Below are 23,574 nucleotides of genomic sequence, written 5' to 3' on the forward strand. Positions count from 1 at the left end.
ATGTTCCACGGCCCCCATTAAAAATTGGAATTTATTCCACTGATGGAACAACATTGGAAAATTTCTAGAAATTGCAGGAAAATGGAGGGGGATATAGTTTCACTTCGTTAGTTAGCCAGAGTATATCACAATTCTGATTAGGGGAAAAAATCTAGATTGTAAAAAGATTTTACACCATGCTGTTTACACCATGTATTTTGCTGACTTGTCATTGATTTGTGTAACAGATTAGTTCAACCAATCATGCTGCATAGAGTAAGAAGTACCTGGGAATGAATTCTAGGACAGCAGCCTAGTTTAGAGTAAAAAAAAGAAAATGCTGAAAACACTCAGCAGGCCAGGCAGCATCTGTGGAAATGAAACAGAGTTAACGTTTCCGATTGTTTCTCTTTCCACAGATGCTACCTGATCTGTTGTTTCCAGCATTTTCTGTTTTTATTTACAATTTCCAGAATCTATAGTTTTGTTTTACTTTGCACGGTAGCGTAGCGGTTAGCACGACGCTATTACAGTGCCAGCAATCGGGGTTCAATTCCCGTCGCTGTCTGTAAGGAGTTTGTATGTTCTCCCGTGTCTGCGTGGGTTTCCTCTGGATGCTCCGGTTTCCTCCCACGTTCCAAAGACGTATGGGTAGGTTAATTTGGGTTTAAAATGGGCGACGCGGACTCGTTGGGCCGGAAGGGCCTGTTACCATGCTGTAAATAAAATTTAAGAAAAAAAAATTCTATTACCAGGGATTTGCCTGATTTAGTCTGAACAACCAATATTATTGATGGCAAACAATAATCTCACATTTACTTGTCTTTGACATTTGACTATGCTGCAAAAAATTTTAAAGGCTAAAAACTTACACCTTGCTGCATCCATGGGTCATAGTATTATTTTAATCCTTTTCACAGCTATGTTTTACTTTGATAGAAACCCAATTTATAGGCAATCACATTAAAATCACTTGCAAGTATTATGACACCATTTATCAAAAGGACTTCAATAAGTGATCCTTAGCATCTGCTAAACCTTATACTTGATACATATCATTTCTGGAGAAGTTCCATCATGTTAATTCTCTTCAGAGAGGCACCTGAATAAATTAACAAACAATTTATTTTCCACTCTGCAATAACTTTATTCTATTGAACCTACAGAAGCCTTTTATAATGCTAATTTTATTTTGATGTTGATGATTTTCCACCCTGCTCTAACATTACATTTACATTGTAAATTGGGATCATAGTCTGCCTGAATTATCAAGGATCTCCTCTTTATCTAGTTCCATTGAAATTTGCCACATTCTTAGACTGAAACCTTCTTCCCTTTTTAACCACACGTTGCTGAATTTGAGAGATCTGTGTGCACACATCAGGAGAGAACAGAAATGACTCCTGAGGTGAGAGAATAAGTGTACCTGGCCACAGGAACCAAGTAATGTAAGCACATTTTGCCTTGGAATATCACTTTTGCAATGGTCCTAACCTGACTCCATACCAGGATTCTACAGGACATCCTCAGAAGCTATTCAGTAGCTTTGTTTTGACATCACATACAGTTAAACTCCAGTGGCTTGCAAAACTGGATTCAAGAAATGTTTCTGGGTCCTCTTTGATATCTTATTAACTTAAGCTGACTTTACTTTTGTAATACTTTGATAAGGTCAACTCTCCTTCTCTACAACCATAAAAGTTTGTGTTATAAATATCCATATAGAGAGATCTTTCTTGGCTATCAAGAGTTCAATTCAAAGCCAGTGACTGCAAACAAGATACTGCTTGGCTGGAAGCAATTCTGCAGCCACCAATCTTAGGTGTTAACAGTATTAAGTTAATTATTTTCTTAAAGTCAACACCAAGAACAATAGTAGCAACTGAAATGCAGACTCTGTAACATTGGCTTGAGTTGGAGCTTTCTCCACGGCTCTTTGCTCTGATGATAGAGACTCCTGCAATGAAAATAAAGCTCAGTGCTGACCCTAATGGAATGATTATACCAAATACTTTTACTGTGTAGCTCCATTAATCACCTACTATGATTTGGTACAGATAATCATGCCATCATTTTAATACAATTAATGTATGAACAAGATCACTTTGATTTTAGCTTCCTTCAGTCATGAAAGTTAACTGTAAATTTGAAATCTTTGGAATCCTTTTTCAGAATTGATGCAGTCCAAAGCTCATTTCTAGTATTAATATAACTCCATTTTGTTGAGGCCAGCTGTGTCCTGACAGGACAATAGAAGTGAGCATTTCCCTTGGTTTATCCTGTTTGCTTCAATATTTTTATATGTTGTAATACTGGGCTCTCTTGAGACAAACTACCATTCATATATATTCTGTGCATATAGAAATCCAACATCAAAACAGCTGATCAATATTTACAAAATATATGAATGTAACAAGTTTAGCTTCTGTGAAGTAGTAGTTTCATACCTTGATCAAATGGGAATAACTAGCTACACATGTACATAAATCCGTATTCATTTTCATTCGTTCTTTGGATGTGGGCCTGGTTGCAGTGCTGATATGTATGACATCCTTAAGTTGCCCTTAAAGTGATAGTGGCCCACTGTCTTGGGTAACTGATATGTAGATTTAATTTAACTGAGCAGCTTGCAAGGCTACTTTAGAAGACAGTTGAGGATTGGAACTGGGATTGCATTTAGGCATTTCCAGTACGGATGACGTTTCCTTCTCTGAGAGACATTTATGAATCATTTGGGATTTTACCAAAATCTAATAGCTGCTTTGTCACTTTTACTGATGTGAGCTTTGTATGCCCTCTGGCAACTACTGTGAGCAGGTTTCTTCAGTTCCATTATTTTATTGAAGTAACCATGTACTTGAATTCTCTCACAAACTTAAAAAAAATTAAAATGGGTTGTTTTACATCCTCCATTTCAAGTTGAGTAAATACAGAGACATTAAGGTTGAAATGGGTAAGAAATTTTAGAAAAGATGACTCTGAGGAAAAGGGTGTGGGTCGTACCAAACTTTCCATCAGTAGCTGGATGGTGTAAATGTGATCAATTCTAAATCTTTGCCTGGATTGTAATGATTTCACATGTGTATCTTACAATGTCTGATAATAAGGGAGTAATGGTAGAGTGAATTCTTTACTCCAGTATGTGATCCTGGGTCATCCTGTGCAAAGTTAGATTAGTGATTTATCTTCAAGTGTCAAAATTAATATTGATCACTCGTTTAGGAACTTTCGCATTCCATCTTGGGAAGTCCAAATAAATTGATCAGTTGGTATAGAGGATACACAAAGGATGTTGCTTTCTTGGAGGACTTGAAATCCACCCCTAATTAAAGAAGATTTCAGTGAAAATATTTCCCTAAAAGATTAAAATTGTATTATTCAATTCCTTAATGAAGTATTTGGATAGTTATCTGCAGAAAATGCTGGAAACACAGCAGACCAGGCTCATATCTCCCAACTAGTCCTATCCGGATCACAGAGATCTCCAACTTCATAGAGTCATATCTTTTGCTAGTGATCTCTTGCACAGAAGTAAATACCTTGTTATTGATCTTCCCACCAAGGGAAGTTGCTCCTTCCTGTTTACTTTCATGTATACTTTATACACCTTGATTACATCTCCTGCTAGTTTCATATGTTGCCAGGGAAACAACCCTAACCTAATTGTTCTCTGGTCATAACTAAAAGTCTTCAGCTCTGGGAGGGTCCTCATAAACCTCATTTCCTTGCTGTCCACTTCTGTCGCATCTCTCCAGTAATGTAGATGACAGTTCCTCAGTAATGTTCTGCATTATTCTGGCATGATGTTCTTGCTCCTGAATGATGTTTCAGCCAACAAAGGCAAGTAGCTAGAATGCCCTTTTAACCACCTTGTCTGTTTTTAACAATCTGTGGACATAATCCTTTATAGATAAGCATCTTGCTATTTATTATGTAGTCTTTTGCATAGTTGGGCCTCTAACTGGATTATGTTGCACTCTCTGAATTGAATTCCATTAGTCACTTCGTGGTTCACCAACCCAGTCCAGTGATGTACTGCAGTCTAAAACCTTATGCCTTATTGAATTCTACTTTGTCAATTTTGGAATGATTGGCAAAGTTCTTAACCATGCCTTTCATGTTCAGATTCAAATCATTGTTATGGACCCTGTAAACAAAGCCACCCAGCACTGAGCCCTGTGGAACTTCAATGCATTCCAGTGTCTAAAGCTCCCATTGACAGTGCTTTCTGCCACTGAGACAATTTTGGATTCCATTTGCCACTTTTGCTTAGATCCCTTGTGGTTTTAATTACTCTCCTGAGCAGTTTACCAGGTGAGACTTTGTCTAAGATCCACAGATTACATAATGTGTGCTCTCCCTATCACTGATCCCTATTGCCTTGTTAAATTTTCAAATGTTAGTCAGGCACAACCTTTTAACAAATTAATTTTCCTATCTTTGACTAAAATCTGCCCTTCTGCTGATTTTACTAATTCTTAGAATTGTTCTTGTACCTTGCCCATGACTAATGTTAGACAGTTTTGTCCTGTAATTACAGGTCTATCTTTCTCCTTCCATAAACAAAAAGTACCATGTTAGCCGTATTCAAGGTCTCCTTCCTCTATGGCACTAGCCAGAGGACTGGAAAATGCTAGTTGAAGCTTCTGCTGTGTTTCCCCTCTTCTGGGATTCATTGTACCCAAATGGTTTATTCAGTTTAAATAAGCTGGACCCCTTTATTTCTTCACTCTTTATCTATTGTATCCAATACTTCACACCCTCCTTAACACCTGGGCAGCACAGTAGTACAGCCAACAGAGCTGCTGCCTCCAGCTCCAGCGGCCTGGGTTCAATCCTGACTGGTGCTGACTGTGTGGAGTTTGCATGTTCTTCCTGTAACTGCTTGGGGATTAGTTAAATGGGTGCTTGATGTTCAGTGTGGTTTCAATGGGCAATTTCCATGCTATATGAATCTATGACTATAAATGATTGTATTATCTTTCCAGTTTCTCACTCAGTTTATCCTTTTAGTTCTCTAGGCTGTACTCTTTCTGATGCCTAACGTGGTCAATATCCCATTGTTAGGCAGCGTATTTCATTTTTTTTCTAGAGAAAAATCAATTAATAAATCTAGCCTAACATCTCTATTGTTGTTTTCCCTTTTTCTCATTCATGTATTTATTGACCCTCCTATTTGCTAATGTTCAGTGCTGCATTTTGGGATACATGGAGAATATGTTCCACTGCATTTGGATTATTGGAAAATGTTTTGATTAAAGACACATTTTCCTCTCCCTCTCCTTGGTTAAGGCATTGATTAGCTTATACATACAGATGAACAGATTACAAGCTCAATGCCTTATTTATGTAGTGTTAGTTGATTTAAAATTGGCCTCCAAGTCTATTTTCTATCATCATGTGATGAGCTAAATGCTTTCTGTGGTGGGAATATAAATATACCTTTCTGTTGTATCAACCTCAGTTGAATAATTTGTTGCTATTCGTCTAACCTCAAACCTGAAGAATGGATGTTTGGACATGCTATCAGAAAGTGAGGGATGCCCATTAAACTCTGCAATATCTAGGAATGTAGATGGAAAAAACTGCAAAGGAAAATAAGAGGAATGGGAAATATTGGGAGGATGGGACAACAGTGGAAGAATAGGGGAGCATTTCAGTCTTGAGGATCATACTTGTCTCTGCTATTGTTTTCTCCTCCAATGAATATAGTACCCAACAATGCAAATAAACTGGTCTTCAAAGATCTAGATTGAAGTAGCATTCAGGAATTCTTAGAGCTATAGAAATTGAAATGGAAGGGAACCATTCAGCCTATTGTGCTATGCCAGCCTAAACCAATGCTGGATTTATCCCAGTTCTTGGGTGATTCCTCAGCATTGATGATGTGCTTTCCCTCCACTTCTGTGGGTTCTGAGGTGGCTGACGAGTCCCTCGTGGGATCTGCAGATGTGAACTGATCAGATTCTTATACACCCTTTCTTGTGCTTGACCTCCAAACAGAAGGGCTCCCATGTCCTTGGGCCACCTTGGATGCTTCTCCATTTTGAGCTGTCTTGATTGGCACAATAAAAAGGCCACCTTTTACTTCCATCACATAAAATATTATTTAGAGGGTTGCTTGATACTGAACAAAAGTTTTGGAGGCCAGTTTTGGTATAGCACTAAGATCAGTTAATAGCCAACAATCAGTCACTTATTCCCATGAGTCAGAGAGCATGCTACATTTCCTTTTAAGGATGTTCCTAAAGTGTGTCTCTAACTTCCTGGATGTTGTTGCCATGATGGAGCTCTGTGTCGTGCTTGCTTGCAGGACAAGGATAATGTGGCCTGCTCATCAAAGCCGGTCGTGGGTCTTCAACTACTGAGATTGTGAGGGGGTCTGACATCACCACCCATTCAGGCAGTGGCTTCCAGACTCACTGACTTTTTTAAAACTCCCCTCTAGTCCTTTTAAATTCATTCCTTGTTAGTCACTGATGTAGTTGTCATACACATGTGTGGGTCCTTCATCTTCTCATAATTTTATACACCCTGGTTAAATTCCCCCCTCTTTCTTTGTTCCAAAGAAAACAAGTCCAGCCTCGCTGGTCTCTCCCCATAGCTGTAAATCTCCTCTCTGGGCAACATTCTCGTACATCTGTAGTAAAGACAGAAAATGCTGGAAGTGCTCAGTGGATCAGGCAGCATCTGTAGAAAGATCCTTTGTTCTGACAAATGGTCACAGACCTGAAATATAAACTCTATTCTCATTCCACAGATGCTGCCTAACCTGTTGAATGTTTCCAGCATTTTCTGTTTTTATTTCAGATTTCCAGCACCTACAGTTTTTTTTGATGCTCAAATCTCCTTTGCATTGTCTCTTGCACTATCACATCCATCCTGTGCTTTGGTAAGCAGAACTTCACTGTGGCTTACCCTAGCTGTGGCTTACTATAGTTATATACAATTCTCCAGCTCTGTGCTCCTTGTATTCTGTGCCTCAGCCAAAAAAGGCAAGTATTGGGTGTGCTGCCTTATCCACCTCAAAGCCTTCTACAAATCATTGCTACCTTTTTGATGCTTTGTAGATATAAACTCCAAGATCCCTCTTTTCTAAGTATCCCTCCATTCATTGTATATCCTTTATCACCATTGCCTTACTCAAATGCAATTGCTCACTAAATTATATTCCTAAACTAACAACCTAAATTCTCTGGTTATTTTGTCACTTAACTCATTAATATTTGTAAGATCTTGCTCACAGATTGATGTCTGCATTACATTTTTGCATTCATTGGTTGCAAAGAATTTTGGAACATTCTCGCCCTAAGAGAGGTGCCAGTTTTAGTGCAATTCTTCATTCCTGTTCTGAATGCTCAACAGATTAACACCTGGTTTTAAAGTTAATTTCAGGAAGTCTTCACAGTGAGAACCAGTCTGAATCATGAATCATCAAGGATCTCTATTTAAATAATGCCACATTGTACACCTGCTAAGTCACTCTCTGTACTTCCAAAAACTTCCTGCTAGACTTCCACCTAGGCCAGGCATTAGCTTGCATCAAATTTTTAATCTATAGTCTGGGCCAAGTGTTTCCAGTATAAAGATGTTAGAGAGAGAATTTTCCTGTAATTACATGTTATATGATGGGTGCAGTGCACCTGAAGCACACAATGGTGACTTGTTTGTTCAGTAATCGGAACTGTAGTTAACAAAATATTCTACAAATTAAGCAAGGTAACTGCCCAATTATATCCAGAGCCATCACTAATGCAACAAAACTCTGAGAATCTGACAAGCTTAACACTTTGGTGCTGGACTGGCAGATTTTCTGGACTATTTTATATTACCGCTATTAATACCTCAACACCCCTTTAATTCATTTTTTAGATGTTACATAGTATGATAAATTTCCCAGTGAACCATTTAAGTTGAAAGGGCCTGCAGGAACCTGGGCTCCCATGAGCTGTAAAGGAGTGTGGACACCAGGGCCCTAGTGAGTGGAAAGTGAACGCACAAATCAGGACCCTGATGTGTTTGAGGGAGTGTGAGAACCGGGGTTCTTGAGTGGAAAGGGAGCAGGAGAATCATGGCCCTGGTATGTTCAAGGGAGCGCAGGGATCCAGTGAGTTAAAAGGGAGTTCATCAAACATTACTAATGAGTTGTACGCCGGTTGATCGGAATTTCCAAACCATCAGATAGTGGACGATTGGAGTTTTACTGTATTTATCTACAAGAATTACTTCTCAGTTCAATTTTTTTATTTTACATTGTATACAGCTTCAAAGCTTTCCAATTTGTAGGGTGGGATTCTGGAGAATGTAGTTGAGGAGCTCATTAAAATTTGCATCAGCCAAAGTCTGACAGCATGAAGATGGATGGTGTCATTGGTGTTCCAATTGACATGATGCATGATTGGCAAAATACAGTAATGAATTATTAATGCTAAGGTTTTGCTCACCATTTCCCCCACCCCCTTCACCTAGCTCCATTTGCCTGTCATCCTTCCCTGCCTCCCCACCACCTTTCCCCCCCCCACCCCCCACTGATGCTGCTCAACCCATTGAGTTCCTCCAGCAGATTGTTTGTTGCTCCAAATTCTGTTGCAGATTAATGGTTATGTACGCATACTAGTCAAGGTTTAAAATAGGAACAAGAATAAACCAGTTAGCAACTTAAGCATTCTCAAACATTCAGTAAGGTGTGGCTGATCTGTGATTATGCCTGCATTTGCTCAATATACTGTAATACTTTATTAACTATCTGTAATTTAACAGCTGGAGCAGCATCAGATGTTATTTGCAGAAGATTTCCAAATCTTTTTCATCCTTTTCATGTAGAACCATTTCCTAACTTCACTCCCGAAAGGCCTGAGTCTGATTTTTTTTTTGAAGCTATGTCCCTTAACCCTGGACTCCAAAACCAGCAGAAATAGTTTTTCTCCATTTGCATTGAAAGTTCCTTTTAATATCTTGAGACTGTCAATTAAATCACTTCTTAACTTTATAAATTTCAGGGTATACAACTCTAGTTTGTAAAATCTCTCCTCATAAATTAACCCTTGGAACGCAGCTATCACTGTTAAATCTAAACATTCACTCTCCAAAGTCAATATATCCTTGGTGTGCTGCTAAGACTGCTCACAGTGCTCCTGGGTGTTGTATTACAGCAATTTCTCTGCACTTTCATTTTTGTTCTCCAAGTATAAAGGGCAACATTCCATTGGCCTCTTTAATTAGTTTGTGTACTTTTCTGCCATATATTATGATCCACATGGACCCCTAAATCTCTTTGAATGACCACTGCTTTTGTGTTTCCTGCTGTCCTTTTCAGTGCCACACTTGCCTACATTGAAATCCATTTGCTCTATAAGGTAACATCTCTAATGATATCCTTCCATCTAGATTGACTATAAAGTTGCCTTTCCTTGTCATCAGCAAACTTGAATTGTGGCTTCTGATCACATCATCCATGCTGTTCATGCAGTGACTGGCTCCAGTTAATACATGCTTGTAGGAATCTTGAGTCAAACCCTACTAACTTAAACCTGTTTTCTCTAGTGCCTCCTGCCATTCAGCCAGTTTCTTAACCATGTCAACAATTTCCATTCATTTCCCTGAAAATTAGCAAACAATCTCTGAGAGGCTGTATCAAATATCCTCTGGAAGGCCACCTTTAACATGCATTGACATCCACCATCCACCAAGTTAGTCAATTCTTTCTCAGGCATGGGCTATCCTTTATAAATCTATGCTATCTCTCTCCAATCTGCTTAGGTACTTGGTCATTAACTATAGAATCTTGCACTCTCCAATCACTGTTGTTAACTGGTCTATTACTACCTGTATTCCCCTTCTAACTGTAAATAGCAAACCAAGAGTATACAATTTTCTAATCAAAATGTTAAGGTTCAGATTAAGAGAACTTTGGAAGATGATATTTAGACCATTTGCAATCTTCTACTTAAAATCCTGGGATGGAAACTATCTGATCCTAGAGACTTTTCACTTGTTGTTTCTTCACTTGTATTTCTGCCCCTATGCATACTAGTTACCTTGGGATGTTCTGCATCTATCCATGTGTTTGTTGCAATGATTCAACATGTCAACCCCTCCTCATTTCTACTTAGAGCATCACTGTTATCCATTTTCAAGCAGCCCACATTGGTTGTGACCATGTCTTGCTTCCTACTAATGACATACTGTACCTCATACCAACACATTAAACACTTAACCACCAAACCTATATTTATTTCTAATGCTTTGTACATATATGGGGAAAACAGCTTTGAAAACATAACTGGCTTTTCGAGGCTGATACTTGCAACCTCTGAGGAGAAAAGAGAATTATTGATGTACATAAACCATTAAATACACCATATGTTAAAAAAACCTATATACACAAAGCTTCAATTGGCTTTAATATAATGGAAATTGAATTCAGGAGAGAAGGGAGCAACAGATTGAGGGAAATTGGCCAAAGTGAGTTTTCATCAAGAAAGCAGTGATTAGGTTTGATGGCACAAAACTATGGGTTTAAATGCATGAACATTTTTTGCAGGAAGGTAAAAGTAAAGAATTTCATCCTTTGAGATAATGGGAAAGAATGAGTTTGAGGGATTCCTGGAATGGATACAGAGGGAAAAAGTGCAGAAACTTATAAAGGATATTTAGGATAATTGCGCCAATGAAATAGAAATGACGACGGAGAAAGACTAGAGGCCAGTTTGTCAGTTGAATCAATTACGTTACACATTTGGTATTAGAGCAGCGGGAAGGCGGGTGGTGAGGAAGGATTTGCTGATCCTGTGTAAGTTTGAATATAGATCTTCCACTGTATCAAGATAATCTTAAAGCTAATTTGAATTTTTTGAAGTGCAATAAAATTTAGGAAATGTTGCAGCCAATTTTAAGCAAAGCAAGCTCCCACAAACAGTAATGTGGTAATGAACAGACACTCTGTTCCAGTGATGTTGGTTGACCCAAGCAGAAGGAGACTTTCCCTGCTTTTCGAAGCAGAACAGTGCGAACTGGGTACAAAGCAGAGATTTAGCATCATTGGATTCATGCAGTGAAGCCGTTATGGTGAAGAAAATTGTTCAGCGTACATTATGATTTGAATTACTTTTTGAAAACTCAAATCGAAAGTTTCGATTCTCAGCGGTTGAGGATATGGGAGGTGTACAGTGCCGTACAATCCCTCACTTCAATTACTCGCGATTGCATGCACATCAGCGTGTCAGGTGTCAATCTGAACGGCCACCACTTGGAGAATTCGCCCTTTCTTCCGCCGTAATGCGAATTCCCTGGACTCCGGGACAATGTAATGAATCCCCTTTAACGTCACCCATCCAGAGTTAGCGAGTCCGTTGATGGAGGCCGAGCTGCTTGTGGTACTTAATTATCTAGGCGGGCAATTGAATGGCCAAGGTATAGAAGGCTACAGACAACGTTGTGAAGAATGAGTTTGGTATAGATAAGGATTTGTTCCCTCGCTGTCTCTGACTCTATACAGGTTCCCAGTGAATGTCCACTGACAAGAATCGTTAAAGGCATTCCCATATTTGACACACATTCACTAGTTTAAAAATGAACCTACTGGGTCTGGTGTCGGGATTGCCAAGGTTCTGGCAATCTTCCTAAGAAGGGATGAATTTAAAACTGCTTAATCGTTCCCGGGTTTGCTGGCGTGCCTGCGGTGGAATTGTGGCAGCTTCCACTTGTCAGTGACTCACCTCAACACTTCTGTCCTCTCTTCAGGAATCTGCGGTTGAGCTGATCTTCGCCGCTTTCTCCACCACGGCAAGTGCCAGCACATCCCTGGTGCTGCTGCTCTTGCAGCACTCACACGTCCTGCAGAAGGCGAGGCAAGAACTACAGCAGCACGGTCTGATCCCCACCTGCCAATGCAACTGGCTCTTTGCCACCCGGGATAGAACCGGCGGCCAGATAAACAACCAGGCTTTCCCTGAAACCGAAAACCAGGTGAGCGAGTCTATGCAAAGGTGCCAGCGGCTGGTTGCCCGGGAGAGTTTAGCCGGGGGCAGCAGTTGCGGTCAGTCCGTTACTATCATGGATAAAGAGTGTCTGCAAATTGGCGCCCACCAAGACCGTCCCGTCCAAGATAAAGAACACTTTCAGCCCTCCCCCTATCGGAATAGTGTGTGTCGGGAAGTCGAGTGTCCCGAGGGGACGGCGGCGGGGAGTGAAACGCGACGGCTGTGCGGGGACTGCGACTGTCGGCGCTCTCTGAGTCTGCAGGTCCTGGGACGTCTGCGTTATCTCGACTGTGTGGTGAAGGAGGTGCTGAGGTTGCTTCCCCCCGTGTCCGGGGGCTACAGGACAGCGCTGCAGACCTTTGAACTGAATGTAAGTAAACTTCCCGCCGGGGAAGGAGGCACTCGTTTATAGATTCTGCATAGAGGTGACCGTGTGTGTGCCCACTTTGCCAACGACCCATCTCATTTGGTCCCTTTCCCCACAGTCTTGCAAACCATCTTCCTAGTATTTATCTTATACCCTTTCAAAAGTTACTAAAACTGCATCCGTCAAGCTTTCTGGTGGTGCATTCCAGATTATAACAATTCCCTGGTTTATAACAATCCATCGTTAGTCAATTACTTTAACTGTGGTTCCCCATTTGCCAGCATTTTTGTTTGTAAACTCGCTACACCAGCCGGTTGTGGGTTCGATATCATCCAGTTCAACATAATTCTATTTCCAATAGCCGGGTGATTTTAATCTCTGTAATTTAAACTTCATTGGCTGTTCTGAGACGTCTCCACCCACCTTCAATAAATGAAGGCAGATCCCATTGGACTGGGGGAGCGAACAGTGGGCTCCACAGTAAAGTGAAATGCTAACTGAGCCTTGTGCGGCGTTTGATGAGCTGGATGGGGCTAAAGCGAACAGCGATAATGAACAGCTAAAACACTGCAGTCTGCTCCAGATACCTTGCACACAGGCATGGGAATGCAGTGTGCCTCCTCTGTTTAAATACAGGAACAAATACATTTAAGAGCTTACAATAATAAATATCAAATGCCGCACAAGGTTCACTTAGCATTTCACTTAATTGTGGAGTCCAATGGAATCTGCCTTCATCTATTGAAGGTGCGTGGAGATGTCTCAGAATAGCTAATGCATTTTAAGTTACAGAGGTCAATTCTTTTAGGGCAAGGTCCATGAAGGAGGGTGGGGGGAACCCAATGAAAATCTTGTGTTTGGACCAAGGTCTTTAAATACAGTGAAATATTTCCCAATATTTCATTGTACATGGTGACTTGGAGGCACAGATAGAATTGCATTCCCACATGCACACATTCATAAGGGGCCTGGACCACTGGTTAAAGAATAATTGTCAACCAAAACACACAAACTCCCCTGCTTATAGAAGCAGTGCAGACTTTGCACCTGGCCCGACCTCTTCTAATGAGACTACAAGGAATGGAGGAGGGTTGGCCGTGGGACTGTCCTGGTGGTGCTCACAACAGCTCTCAATCCCCAGGCAGTCCACATGTTAAGGAGTTTAGAACTTGGTAAATCTCCTATACTGAACCCCTAGATAAGATAGCAGGGGTTCATTATAGAACACCTGGTATGAAGACAACCAAAAGCCCCCAGTGCACTATTAATGTTGACCTATGCCCAACTCCTTGAAACAAAAATTTTTAAAAAAGATGGTTATTGCCAAAAAACTGAAATAAGAGCAGAAATATCTGGAAATACTGAATTATGACAAAACTCATCCACCCAATATATTAACTCTTCAGATGCTGCTTGACCTGCTGAGTATTTCTCCTTAATAGGACCTGGGCTTGTAGAAATGTTATTGGGGTTCAACCCCATATCTCTATAAACTATTCAAGTCAAAGTAATAGGTAAAGTCTTTCTACTGATCATCAGGGAAATATTTTGATTGGTAAAGTCTAAAACCAGCAGAATTTTTGTTCCTGCAGGGAATCACTGATCCTCAGCTCTGTGGACCTGTGTCCTAGCTGCTTATGCTCAATAGGTAGGATACAAACGTGAGGAGATGCACAGCCAATCAAAACCAATCACTGGCTCTAGAGATTGTGATCATAATAAGCAGAAGTATATAGCCTTAGATGCTCTTCCAAAATTCAGTAAGATCATGTGTGGTCATTCCACCTTTCTATCTCACTGAGTGCCCACATCCCTTGATTCCCAGTCGATTTCAGTTGTAAATATGCTTAATGACTTCCCACAGCTTTCCCGGGTAGAGAATTCCAAAGATTTATAGCCATCTGAGTAAAAATTTTTCTTGGCATCATATGTTTTCAATTAGACTACCTCTCATGCTTCTAAACTTCAGTGAGGATAGACCAGGCATATTCAACCTCTGCTCAAAAGATAATCACCTCTTGACAGAAATCAATCTAACAAATCTACATAGTACCAGCTCCGGGGCAAATGTATTCTATTCACTAATTCCTCCTTACAAAGTGAAAAACTTCATTTCTAACATTATACTGTTTGCCATTATTATGCCCATTCAATTGACTCCAATATACCTTTGCAGACTCTGTATCCTTCTTGTAGCTCACTTTCCCACCTTGTTTTGCATCATTAGCCAAGTCAGAAGCATTGTTTTCTCACCTTTGTTATTAATACAGATTGTAACTGGCTGAAGCTCAATACTGATCTATGTGCAACTCACGACCCATTTATTCTTACTGTTTTCAGCCAAATCAATTCTGCATTCTCACATAATATCCTCATCTCCATCTTACTGTTATTTGCAGAATCATATACACTACATCACTGGTTTTCTTCAGCTATCCAGTTAGATATTCAACAAAACTGTTAAATTTATCAAATTAATTTTCCCTTTTACAAAGCTACATTCACTCTGGTGAGACTCCTTGGGTGTGGAGATGTCTGGTTTCCATATCTCTGATTTCTGGCTCAAAATAAAGCATCACTCCACTTCCCAGCCAAGTTCACCTGCCTGTTTTATGCCAGGGAATCTTTCATTTTTGTATGATGTTAACTGTTCACTGCATGAACTCCTTGAGCCACTGGACTACCTGTCACCCTTTGCTCAGTTGAAATCTGTTTTCTGCTAGTGTACTGCCCAATATGTACATTGAATTAAGTGCAATCTGATTTAAAAATGGCTGTTCATCTTCATGTGATTACAGGTACGGTACTTGAAATCCATTAAGCAGATCAGTTCACTGTTTCATAGCATACTTTGTCATTGTCAAAAAAAACCCACAAATAGTTCCCCCTCCTTTACAATAATGGTTCAATTGTGGTTGCAGTAAGGATATAAAACACAAATAGGCATAGGGTCCTTTTAAGCCATCTCCACAATTCAATGGAACCCTGGTGTCTTTCACTTTCTTCATCAATTCCCTTTTTCATTAGTATCAAAAACTCTCAAATTCAATCTTGAATATACTCACTGGGCTGTGGCTGCCTAGTCTTTGAGTTAGAAAATTCCAAAGATCTACACCCCTCTGCATAAAGAAGTTTCCCCTCCTTATTTCCAAATGACTAACCTCTTATCCTGAGTATATATCATTGTTTTAGACTCACCAGCTAGAGGAAGCAAACTCCCAACATCTTCCCTACCATCCCCCTTGGAATGATATGTGTTTCAATGAGATCGCCTCTTAATCCAATCTCATTGGATGACCCCTGCTAACCTAGAATCTATCTATTGCATTTAGGTTGCACTGACTCCATGGCAACAATATTCCTTCTTTGGGAATAGAACCCAAAACTAGTCACAGTATTCCAAATGTGATCTCACCAAAGCTCTCTGTGGTCACAGGAGGATTTTTTTTTAACATTTACGCACCAAACCCCTTGCAATTACTAAAAACAAAATTTGGGAATTTCTCAGCAGATTAGGTATCATCTGTGGAAAGAGATATAGAGTTGATGTTTCAGGTTATAGAACCTTCCAATCTCCCTCCCCATTGATGACCCTCCTAGGATTTATCCCTGCAACCGGGAAAAGTGTTACACCTGTCCCTACACCACCTCCCTCCACCACCATTTAGGGCCCTAGACAGTCCTTCCAGGTGAGGCAGCACTTCACCTGTGAATCAGAGGGTGTCATTTATTGCATCCAGTGCTCCTGGTGTGGCCTCCTCTACATCGGTGAGAGCTGACACAGAATGGGGATCACTTCATCAGTCCCCTTTGATTCGTCCCCCACAACAGCCAGGATTTCCCAGTGGCCAGCCACTTCATTTCCACTTCCCATTCCCATACTGACATGTCTATCCATGGCCTCCTCTGCTCATCAGGACTGGAAAGGTTGGTGCAGATTGGAGGAGCAACCCCTCGTATTCTGTCTTGGGAGTATCCAACCTGACAGCATCAACATCAATTTCTCTAACTTCCGGTAACCCCTCTGTTTCTCCCCCCTTTTTCCCCCCCCCTCACCCCTTCTCTTTCCTGTCCCCTGCCCCCATGCCTGGCCCATCACCTCCATTCTATTCCCCACCTCCTTCCTTTTATTCTATGGCCCCCTGCCCTCTCCTATCAGATTTCTCCTTCAGCTCTTTCCCTCTTACTCCTATCACCTCTCAGCTTCTTGCATCACTCCCTTTCATCCCCCCTCCCCCACCCACCTTCCCCCTCTCACCTGGGTTCACCTATCACCTGCCAGCTTGTGCTCATGCTCCTCCCCTCCCTTCTTATTCTGGCTTCTGCCCTCTTCCTTTCCAGTCATGATGAAGGGTCTTGACCTGAAAGGTCAACTGTTCATTTCCCTCCAAAGATGCTAACTGATCTGTCTGTGTTGATAGAACCTTCCATCTTGGGTGGATTTTTAATTTTATAGAGCCATAGAATCATGAAGCATAGAAACAGACCCTTTGATCCAATATTCAGACCGATCATCAAGCACCCATTTACACTAATCCCATTTTATTCTCCACACGTTCCCTTCAACTCCCCACAAGTTCTATAAACCTACTACACTCTAGGGGCAATTTACAATGGCAGGTTTACCTATCAGCACATCTTTGGGATGTGGGAGGAAACCAAAGTGTGCAAAAAAAAAACCATGGTTACAGGGAGAATGTGCAAACACCACATAGGTGGCACTGAAGGTCAGAATTGAACTCTGGGTCACTGAGGCTGTAAGGCAGCACGTCTACTATTTCCCTTTTGCAATAAAGGCCAAATTGCCATTTAACTTCCTAATGGCTCGCTGTACCTGCACGTTTACTTTCTGTGTCTGGTGAATCAGCTACACCAAGGTCCTTTTGCTTTTCTTAATTTTTCCCCGTTGTTATCTTCCTAACAAAGTGTACATTTGGGATGGCATCGTCAGCGACATCCACATCCCGTGCACCAATTACAGAAACACCATCTGCTACCACCTTGCCCATTGCTTAACTTCGCAGACTCATAGCTCACATTCCTAACTTTCTATCATCGGTAAACTTGGAGACAAGGAGACTGCAAATGCTAGAATCTGGAGCAACACACAATCTGCTGGAGGAACTCGGCGGGTCGAGCAGCGTCTGTGAGGGGAAAGGAATTGTCGATCCTTCACAGATGCTGCTCGACCTGCTGAGTTCCTCCAGCAGATTATTTGAAGCTTAGATCCAATCTGCCTTTGCAGTTTAGTTGTTAATACAAATGATGATAGCCGAGGAGACGAGGCTGATGCCTGTGACACCCCAGTAGTAACAGTGTGCTAACCTGAAATTGAGCTATTTATCCCACCCATTTTTTGTTCTGTCCAGTTACCAGCTTGACGGGGTTTGTTTATCGGTTAAGGTCGGGGGAAAAAACTCTCCATAAATAATCAGAATTCGTTAATGCATGCGTTGGTGCTTGGGGAGGCTGAAGTTAAAGGCCAAATGGGTCATTAAGGGCTGCCCCATTTTGCAAGATCCCCTTAATCAGACATCAGCTCAGCCCAGCAGTGTACAGCCCCCCCCCCCCCCGTTATTCGGGGCTGTGTCCTGACAAACTGCCTGGACTTCTGGTGACAACAGCAGCGATGCCACCCACCGGGAAGGCTGCGCCAAGTTTTGAATGGACGCGGCTAGCAGGAGCAGCATTTATTGTCATCCCTCACTGACCCTACACTGAGGAGGCAGTTAAAAGTCAACCACAATGGTAAGTCTGGAGTCGCATATAGCAAGTGAGAATGGCAGGTGTTCCCTGAAGGACGTTAGTGAATTAGTCCAGGTGAAGGGTCGACTGTCCACTTCCCCCCGCAGACGCTGCATGACCCGCTGAATTCCTCCAGCATTTTGCTTGTTGCTCCAGATTCCAGCATTTGCAGGCTCTTGTGTCTCCAGTGAATTAGAACGGTTTTGTTAACAACTGTCTGGTAGTTTCATGGTGACCACTATTGATGATTTTTAAAATCCCAGGTTTGTTCAAAAACGTATATTTTAAACCCCACCTATTGTGTCCGGTACAGGTTGTCCAGGGTGAAAGTGTGCGTCGGCCTGGTTGCTGAATGAGCCCTGGCCGTTTCCTGGCGCTGATGACCGGTGGCCCCGCACACCGCAGCTTCCTGTGCGTTCCACAGACACACGTGCAATACACGCTGGCGCTGCAAGTAAACGGCCGCGAGTAAATAGGTTTTTCCTTGGCGCCTGGCGATAGCCTGCAAAACTGACTTATTGATTTACAATCGTATGCATTTAGTTGTGTGCAATCCTGAACATTCAGATAACTAAAGATCTAAATATACATTTAATGTATTTATTTAATTTCGAAAGGCGTTAACTTCTGCACGCCTATCTTTGAATAATCCTATTACACAATTTACCCTGGCCATTCCATCCTTCATTCCTACATATCTGGCTTAAATTTGGCTCAAAACGTCCAGCTACATACAAATTTCCATCTGACCAAGGGTCTTCGACCTGAAACGTTAACTCTGTTTCTCTTCCCACAGATACTGCCTGATCTGCTGAGTGTTTCCAGCATTTTTCCGTCTTTCTTTTATATTTCCAGCGTCTGCAGTCTTTTGATTTAGAAAATTCCTCCATTTTGTGACCATTTTTCCTCAGACCATCCTTTAGGAGTTCTGTTTGTCGGTATCTTAATACACAAGATGGCTACATGACGTACTGTTCCAGGAAACTGTTGAATGCATTCTGTAGAAACTTATCCTGGAGTTTCCAGGTTCATTTGCCCTCTTAAACAAATCGTTCCTCTTTAGCCAGTGTCGTGGTAGAAGTGCTCCAAGATATGTCTCAGCATCCCAAACCTGAGCACACTTGTTCTAGCGCCCAGCCCACACTGATCCATTCTGCGGGAAAATGCAGTCTCCAAAATGAGTGAAAGCTTGAGTTAGATGATCTATAGTACATTGTCAAAGTGCTTGTTAATAATCTCTGTGCAGGGTCACTCATGTAAAGTTGTCACACTGAGTATTTGTCACATTGAAGGCACCTCGTAACTTTGTTCCCAAACAACAGTGCAGAGGGTGAATAGAGAAACGCGTTGTTAAAGAACAATCACCACCGAGGAAATAGGATTGCCCTAAATCTAACACTGGATTAAAAGCTAATGATTGTTCCCCCAACTGATCACTTAGCAAAGCCAGTTAGCCAGTTTCGTTCACTTCTGAACCAGTGTCGGTCTCCGCCCTTAGTTGTGCTGCAGCTGTAATCAGTCGCCTCAAGCTTGACCTCTGCGCTAATACTCTTCTTGAAGATTTCCGCTCTTCCACATTCTGCAAGCTGCAACGCATTCGCGCAGCCAGAGGCAGTGCTCGATTCCACACAGTTCTGGGTTACCCTAATCCCTTTGTTTTTGGTTTTGCTGCATTGGTTCCCCCTGCCCCCGACAGACTGAGATCAAGATTGCTCCGTGGCTCCGTCCCACCATCTCCGCTAACTGTTAACTTCTCCCACTCCTCCTCAATCCTGCTCCCTACCATATTGGTGTTCATACAGCCAACGCGTGCCTGCACTGGAGGTTGTTCTTTATACCATTATCCTCCCTTTCTGTTTTTTTTTTGTTATAACAGATTCTTCTTGTGTCTCTACGGGTGTCCTCTCTTTTCCCAAAGCTTTTTCCTCTCTGGGTGGTCACTATCTTGCAGAATGCTTTGAAACCTTTCTCCCCAGATGGAACCTACTGAAATCCTCTGACTGTGTCTGTCAAATGTACTGTGTTAACAGCAACCGTTGTTCGTGGCTTTGGCTGAACCTTATCAGGACTTTAGTGAAACAGTGGATGAAAAGGTACAGACTTTTGGTAAGGGGCAAGTAACAAAGCGGCGAGAGGCACACTCCGAGAAGCCGGGGTTGTGTGTGATGCTCAGCAGGTCACTGAGCAATCGAGGGAGGGAGGCGCGGCAGAATGTTGATCCCAGTTCGTGGGGAGCCAGAGGGGCTTTGCGAGAAGAGTGCATCACAGCCGTGCAGAACTGCGTGAGTGGACAACCTGCCTCTGGTAACTTGACTGAGTGGCAGCTTGCAGGAGGTGGAAGAGCGAAAGCCTTCAGGAAACCTATTGGTAGCCAAGCCTAAGGAATGCATTTTGCCATTTCTGAATGAATGAAGCATCTGTTATAATTTCGAATAACATATCTCAAGCACTGCCTGCAGTCACTTGCTCTGTTTCATTCACAGGGATGTCAGATACCCAAAGGCTGGAATATTATCTACAGCATTCGCGATACACAAGAGACAGCCTCCGTCTATCTCAATCCAGACAGGTTCGACCCCGATCGGTTTGGACCCGAACGGGATGAGAGCAAAGCGGGTAGATTTAATTATTTGCCCTTCGGTGGAGGCGTTCGGAGCTGCATAGGGAAAGAGCTGGCGCAAGTCATCCTTAAAACACTGGCAATTGAATTGATCAGCAGTGCGGACTGGGAACTGGCCAGCGCCGCCTATCCCAACATGCAGACTGTGCCGGTTGTGCACCCCGTCGATGGGCTGAAGGTTCGATTTCGTCGCTTGAACGATAAAGGAAACTGCAAGTCCACGAAGGAATAACAGGACAACGCGGAGCTGCGAGGGCGAGTTAGCCAATGCCAAGTACTGTGACGGCAGGCGATTGGTCAAATCTATGCCGAGTTTTATTTCCTCACCACCCCCCCCCCCCCACAGAATGTAAATGTCAGTCACTACTTAGCATTGACTGGCATCAGAGTTCAGCCGAGGCTCCACTAGTCATTTCTAGGCAGCGAACAATCGTTATCTGGTAGCCCCTATATTGTTGAAACGTAAAAATGTTTCTCTCAATAATTCACGAAGATGTGAATACGTTTACATCTTATACGATGAAAAGACACTAGGAACCTCAAACACACCACAGCAAAACACAGTACTTAATCTATGCACTTATACATTAATGTATTAACTTTCTGAGCGTGTCGCTCCGAGCTAAAGACTGGAACCGCAGAGTTCCGTCCAGCAACTGCTGACGGGTTGACGACTGAACCCCTTAACATCAGAATGTGGTCCTTCGGCGGGGTTTTACGGTATTTCAATCGCCAACTTTGTCAGTTTACCACCACATTGTTTTCCTTTTTTGTTGAATTCAGCAAAGAACATTCTAAAATCGGCAGAAAATGGGCTAAAGGGATTAATGTATATTGTAAACATAATAAAATGTGAGCAGCTTTTGTTTACATTGGCTGAAGATCTGGATAGGTTATAAATGCTACAGCCTTTCGTCTACAGCATCTCCTGATTCATCCCCGACTCACTCCCCACCGCCATCCTCGCCGCCCTTCCACGGTCTTCACAGACTGGAGTGAAGAAGGGTCGACCGTGAGAATGGTGGGCGAGGAGTATTTTGAGTGGGGAGAGAGGTGGTGAGGACGGATTGTGAATGGGGAGTGGGGTGGTGATGATGGACTGAGGATAGGGAGTGAGGTGGAGAGAGTCCAAAGATATAGTTTACATTTAAAACTAACCAGAACCTTGACTGGAATTTAGGTGTAAAATATATGATGATATTTGTTTTAGAATAATAAAATTTTATGTGTATGGACGGTATCCAACTCATTAAACTTATGGACACGTCAGGTATCATTACTTGGGGTCATTGAGTTACCCTTTTAGTGTTTTATTTTTATTGAGGCATTTGTTTTGAGCTACCTCACCACCACGCATTTTCCATTAACCTTTAAGACTGGAATATTCTTGCCTTGAAATTGGATTACGCTCGTTTTTTAAAAAGTGCTAATAAAGTAAAATTAAACTTATGTGGAGTTAACTGCAGATTTCTGTGCATGATCCATATTTTGCATGCCTGACCTTTTCCTGGCAGCGGGCATTGCACCTAATTGTCGTTTTCCAGATAATACTCTTCTATCTGCACCAACGTAAATTGGAGCTCAAAACTTCATGCTGCGGCCGTCGTGGAAGATTCGCAGTAAAGCCAGGAACCTATCTTTCCAGTTTGTTGCCTTTCTCGATATCTTAGAGGATATTCTGCTGACAGTAGGAGACCCGATGGGATAACTTCAGAACTGGCTCCAGACTGCTCAAACGCCTCAAATCAAAAGCGTGCTACAACTAGCATAGTGTTTTCTACTGCATTTGTCTGCTAAGATACTCGTTCCATGTGTGCCTCAGAAGTGAGATTGTTCACAGCACTTGGGTGCTGGAAGTATCATTGATTGGTTATGCAGGGTACGACATAAAGACATGCTTATCAGCCTTCTCAATGAGAGTCTTTACAGGCACTGCCTCATATCAAGACCTCTCCAATAAACAATGTATTTGCATCCCGGTTTTCCAAGCTTTTCGCCACTGATATATGTCAAATTCTGCAGGAAGCCCTTCACACTCATACTTGGACTGCTCTCTCCATGGAGGTCAAGTTCGTGTTGACTCTCTCCTTTTTCACAGCAGGATCTTTCCAAGTGGCCACAGTCGGTCTCCACCATGTTTCCCATTTTGCTGCTCGCTGTTGCCTTAGAGCGGTCACCCAGACACTGCACTCACAAGGAAATGATCTCATTGTTTTGACTGCTGCGAGGAACAGGCAGCATTTTGGGCACTGAAACTTTCCAGTATTGCTGGCTTTTCACATGCACTCATGCACCCATCAGGGCTCTTGTGAGGAAAAGTTTTCACTTGCACAATGAAATTACGGGAAATTCTTCATGTTTCTGGAAATCACACGACTTCTTTATCAGGGGAGACTACGCTGCCGGAGATATTCAGTGGCCAGAACTGCCTCAGAGGCTGGGTCCAGGGGAAGAAACCTATCGTGTAGCTGCTCGCGTTAGTGCGCTCTCCTACCACAACAGCTCAGTGCAGGTATGAGGGTCACGCAAGTGCCAGGATGGTAGTGGAAATTGCTGCCTGCCGACTCAGTTCATTGCTTCCATCAATGCACGGATGCACTGCAGCACAAAGCAAGCAGGTGCGGAGATGTAACCACTGTAATACCTGGTGCAAACCAAAGGTAGCAGTATGTGTCAGCAGGAGACCTCGAGCCTGAAGGCAGAGCTGGAGGAGCGCCATGAAGAGGAGGGAAGCCACCGGGGGTATGTCTCTGGCAGCCGAGAGCTCAACAGAGGAGAGACAACAAAGGCTGCCGGATAAAGAGGAGCTTCTCACAAGAAACCTGTAAGTCATCGGCTAAGGCGCAAGCCAAGTGACCCTCTCTATACTCCAATCATTATCA

At 42.3% G+C, this 23,574-nt stretch overlaps 1 protein-coding gene across 3 annotated transcripts in view; it reads left to right on the plus strand.

Annotated features, from left to right (window-relative positions):
* LOC127576690 (cytochrome P450 26C1-like) overlaps window positions 1-22,156 on the plus strand; it is a 30,008-nt gene extending 7,852 nt beyond the window's left edge. The window contains exons 7-8 of one of the 3 annotated variants that reach the window (XM_052027343.1): window positions 11,722-12,330; window positions 20,556-22,156. In XM_052027343.1, coding sequence (XP_051883303.1) covers window positions 11,722-12,330; window positions 20,556-20,924 — 978 coding nt within the window. In that variant the 3' untranslated portion in view covers window positions 20,925-22,156. The remainder of the gene's footprint in view (window positions 1-11,721; window positions 12,331-20,555) is intronic. The other 2 variants (XM_052027341.1, XM_052027342.1) reach the window with 2 other exon arrangements.
* The last annotated feature ends 1,418 nt before the right edge of the window (window positions 22,157-23,574 follow it).

Source organism: Pristis pectinata, chromosome 12, assembly GCF_009764475.1.
Source record: "Pristis pectinata isolate sPriPec2 chromosome 12, sPriPec2.1.pri, whole genome shotgun sequence".
In the NCBI taxonomy this organism is placed as follows: Eukaryota; Metazoa; Chordata; class Chondrichthyes; order Rhinopristiformes; family Pristidae; genus Pristis; species Pristis pectinata.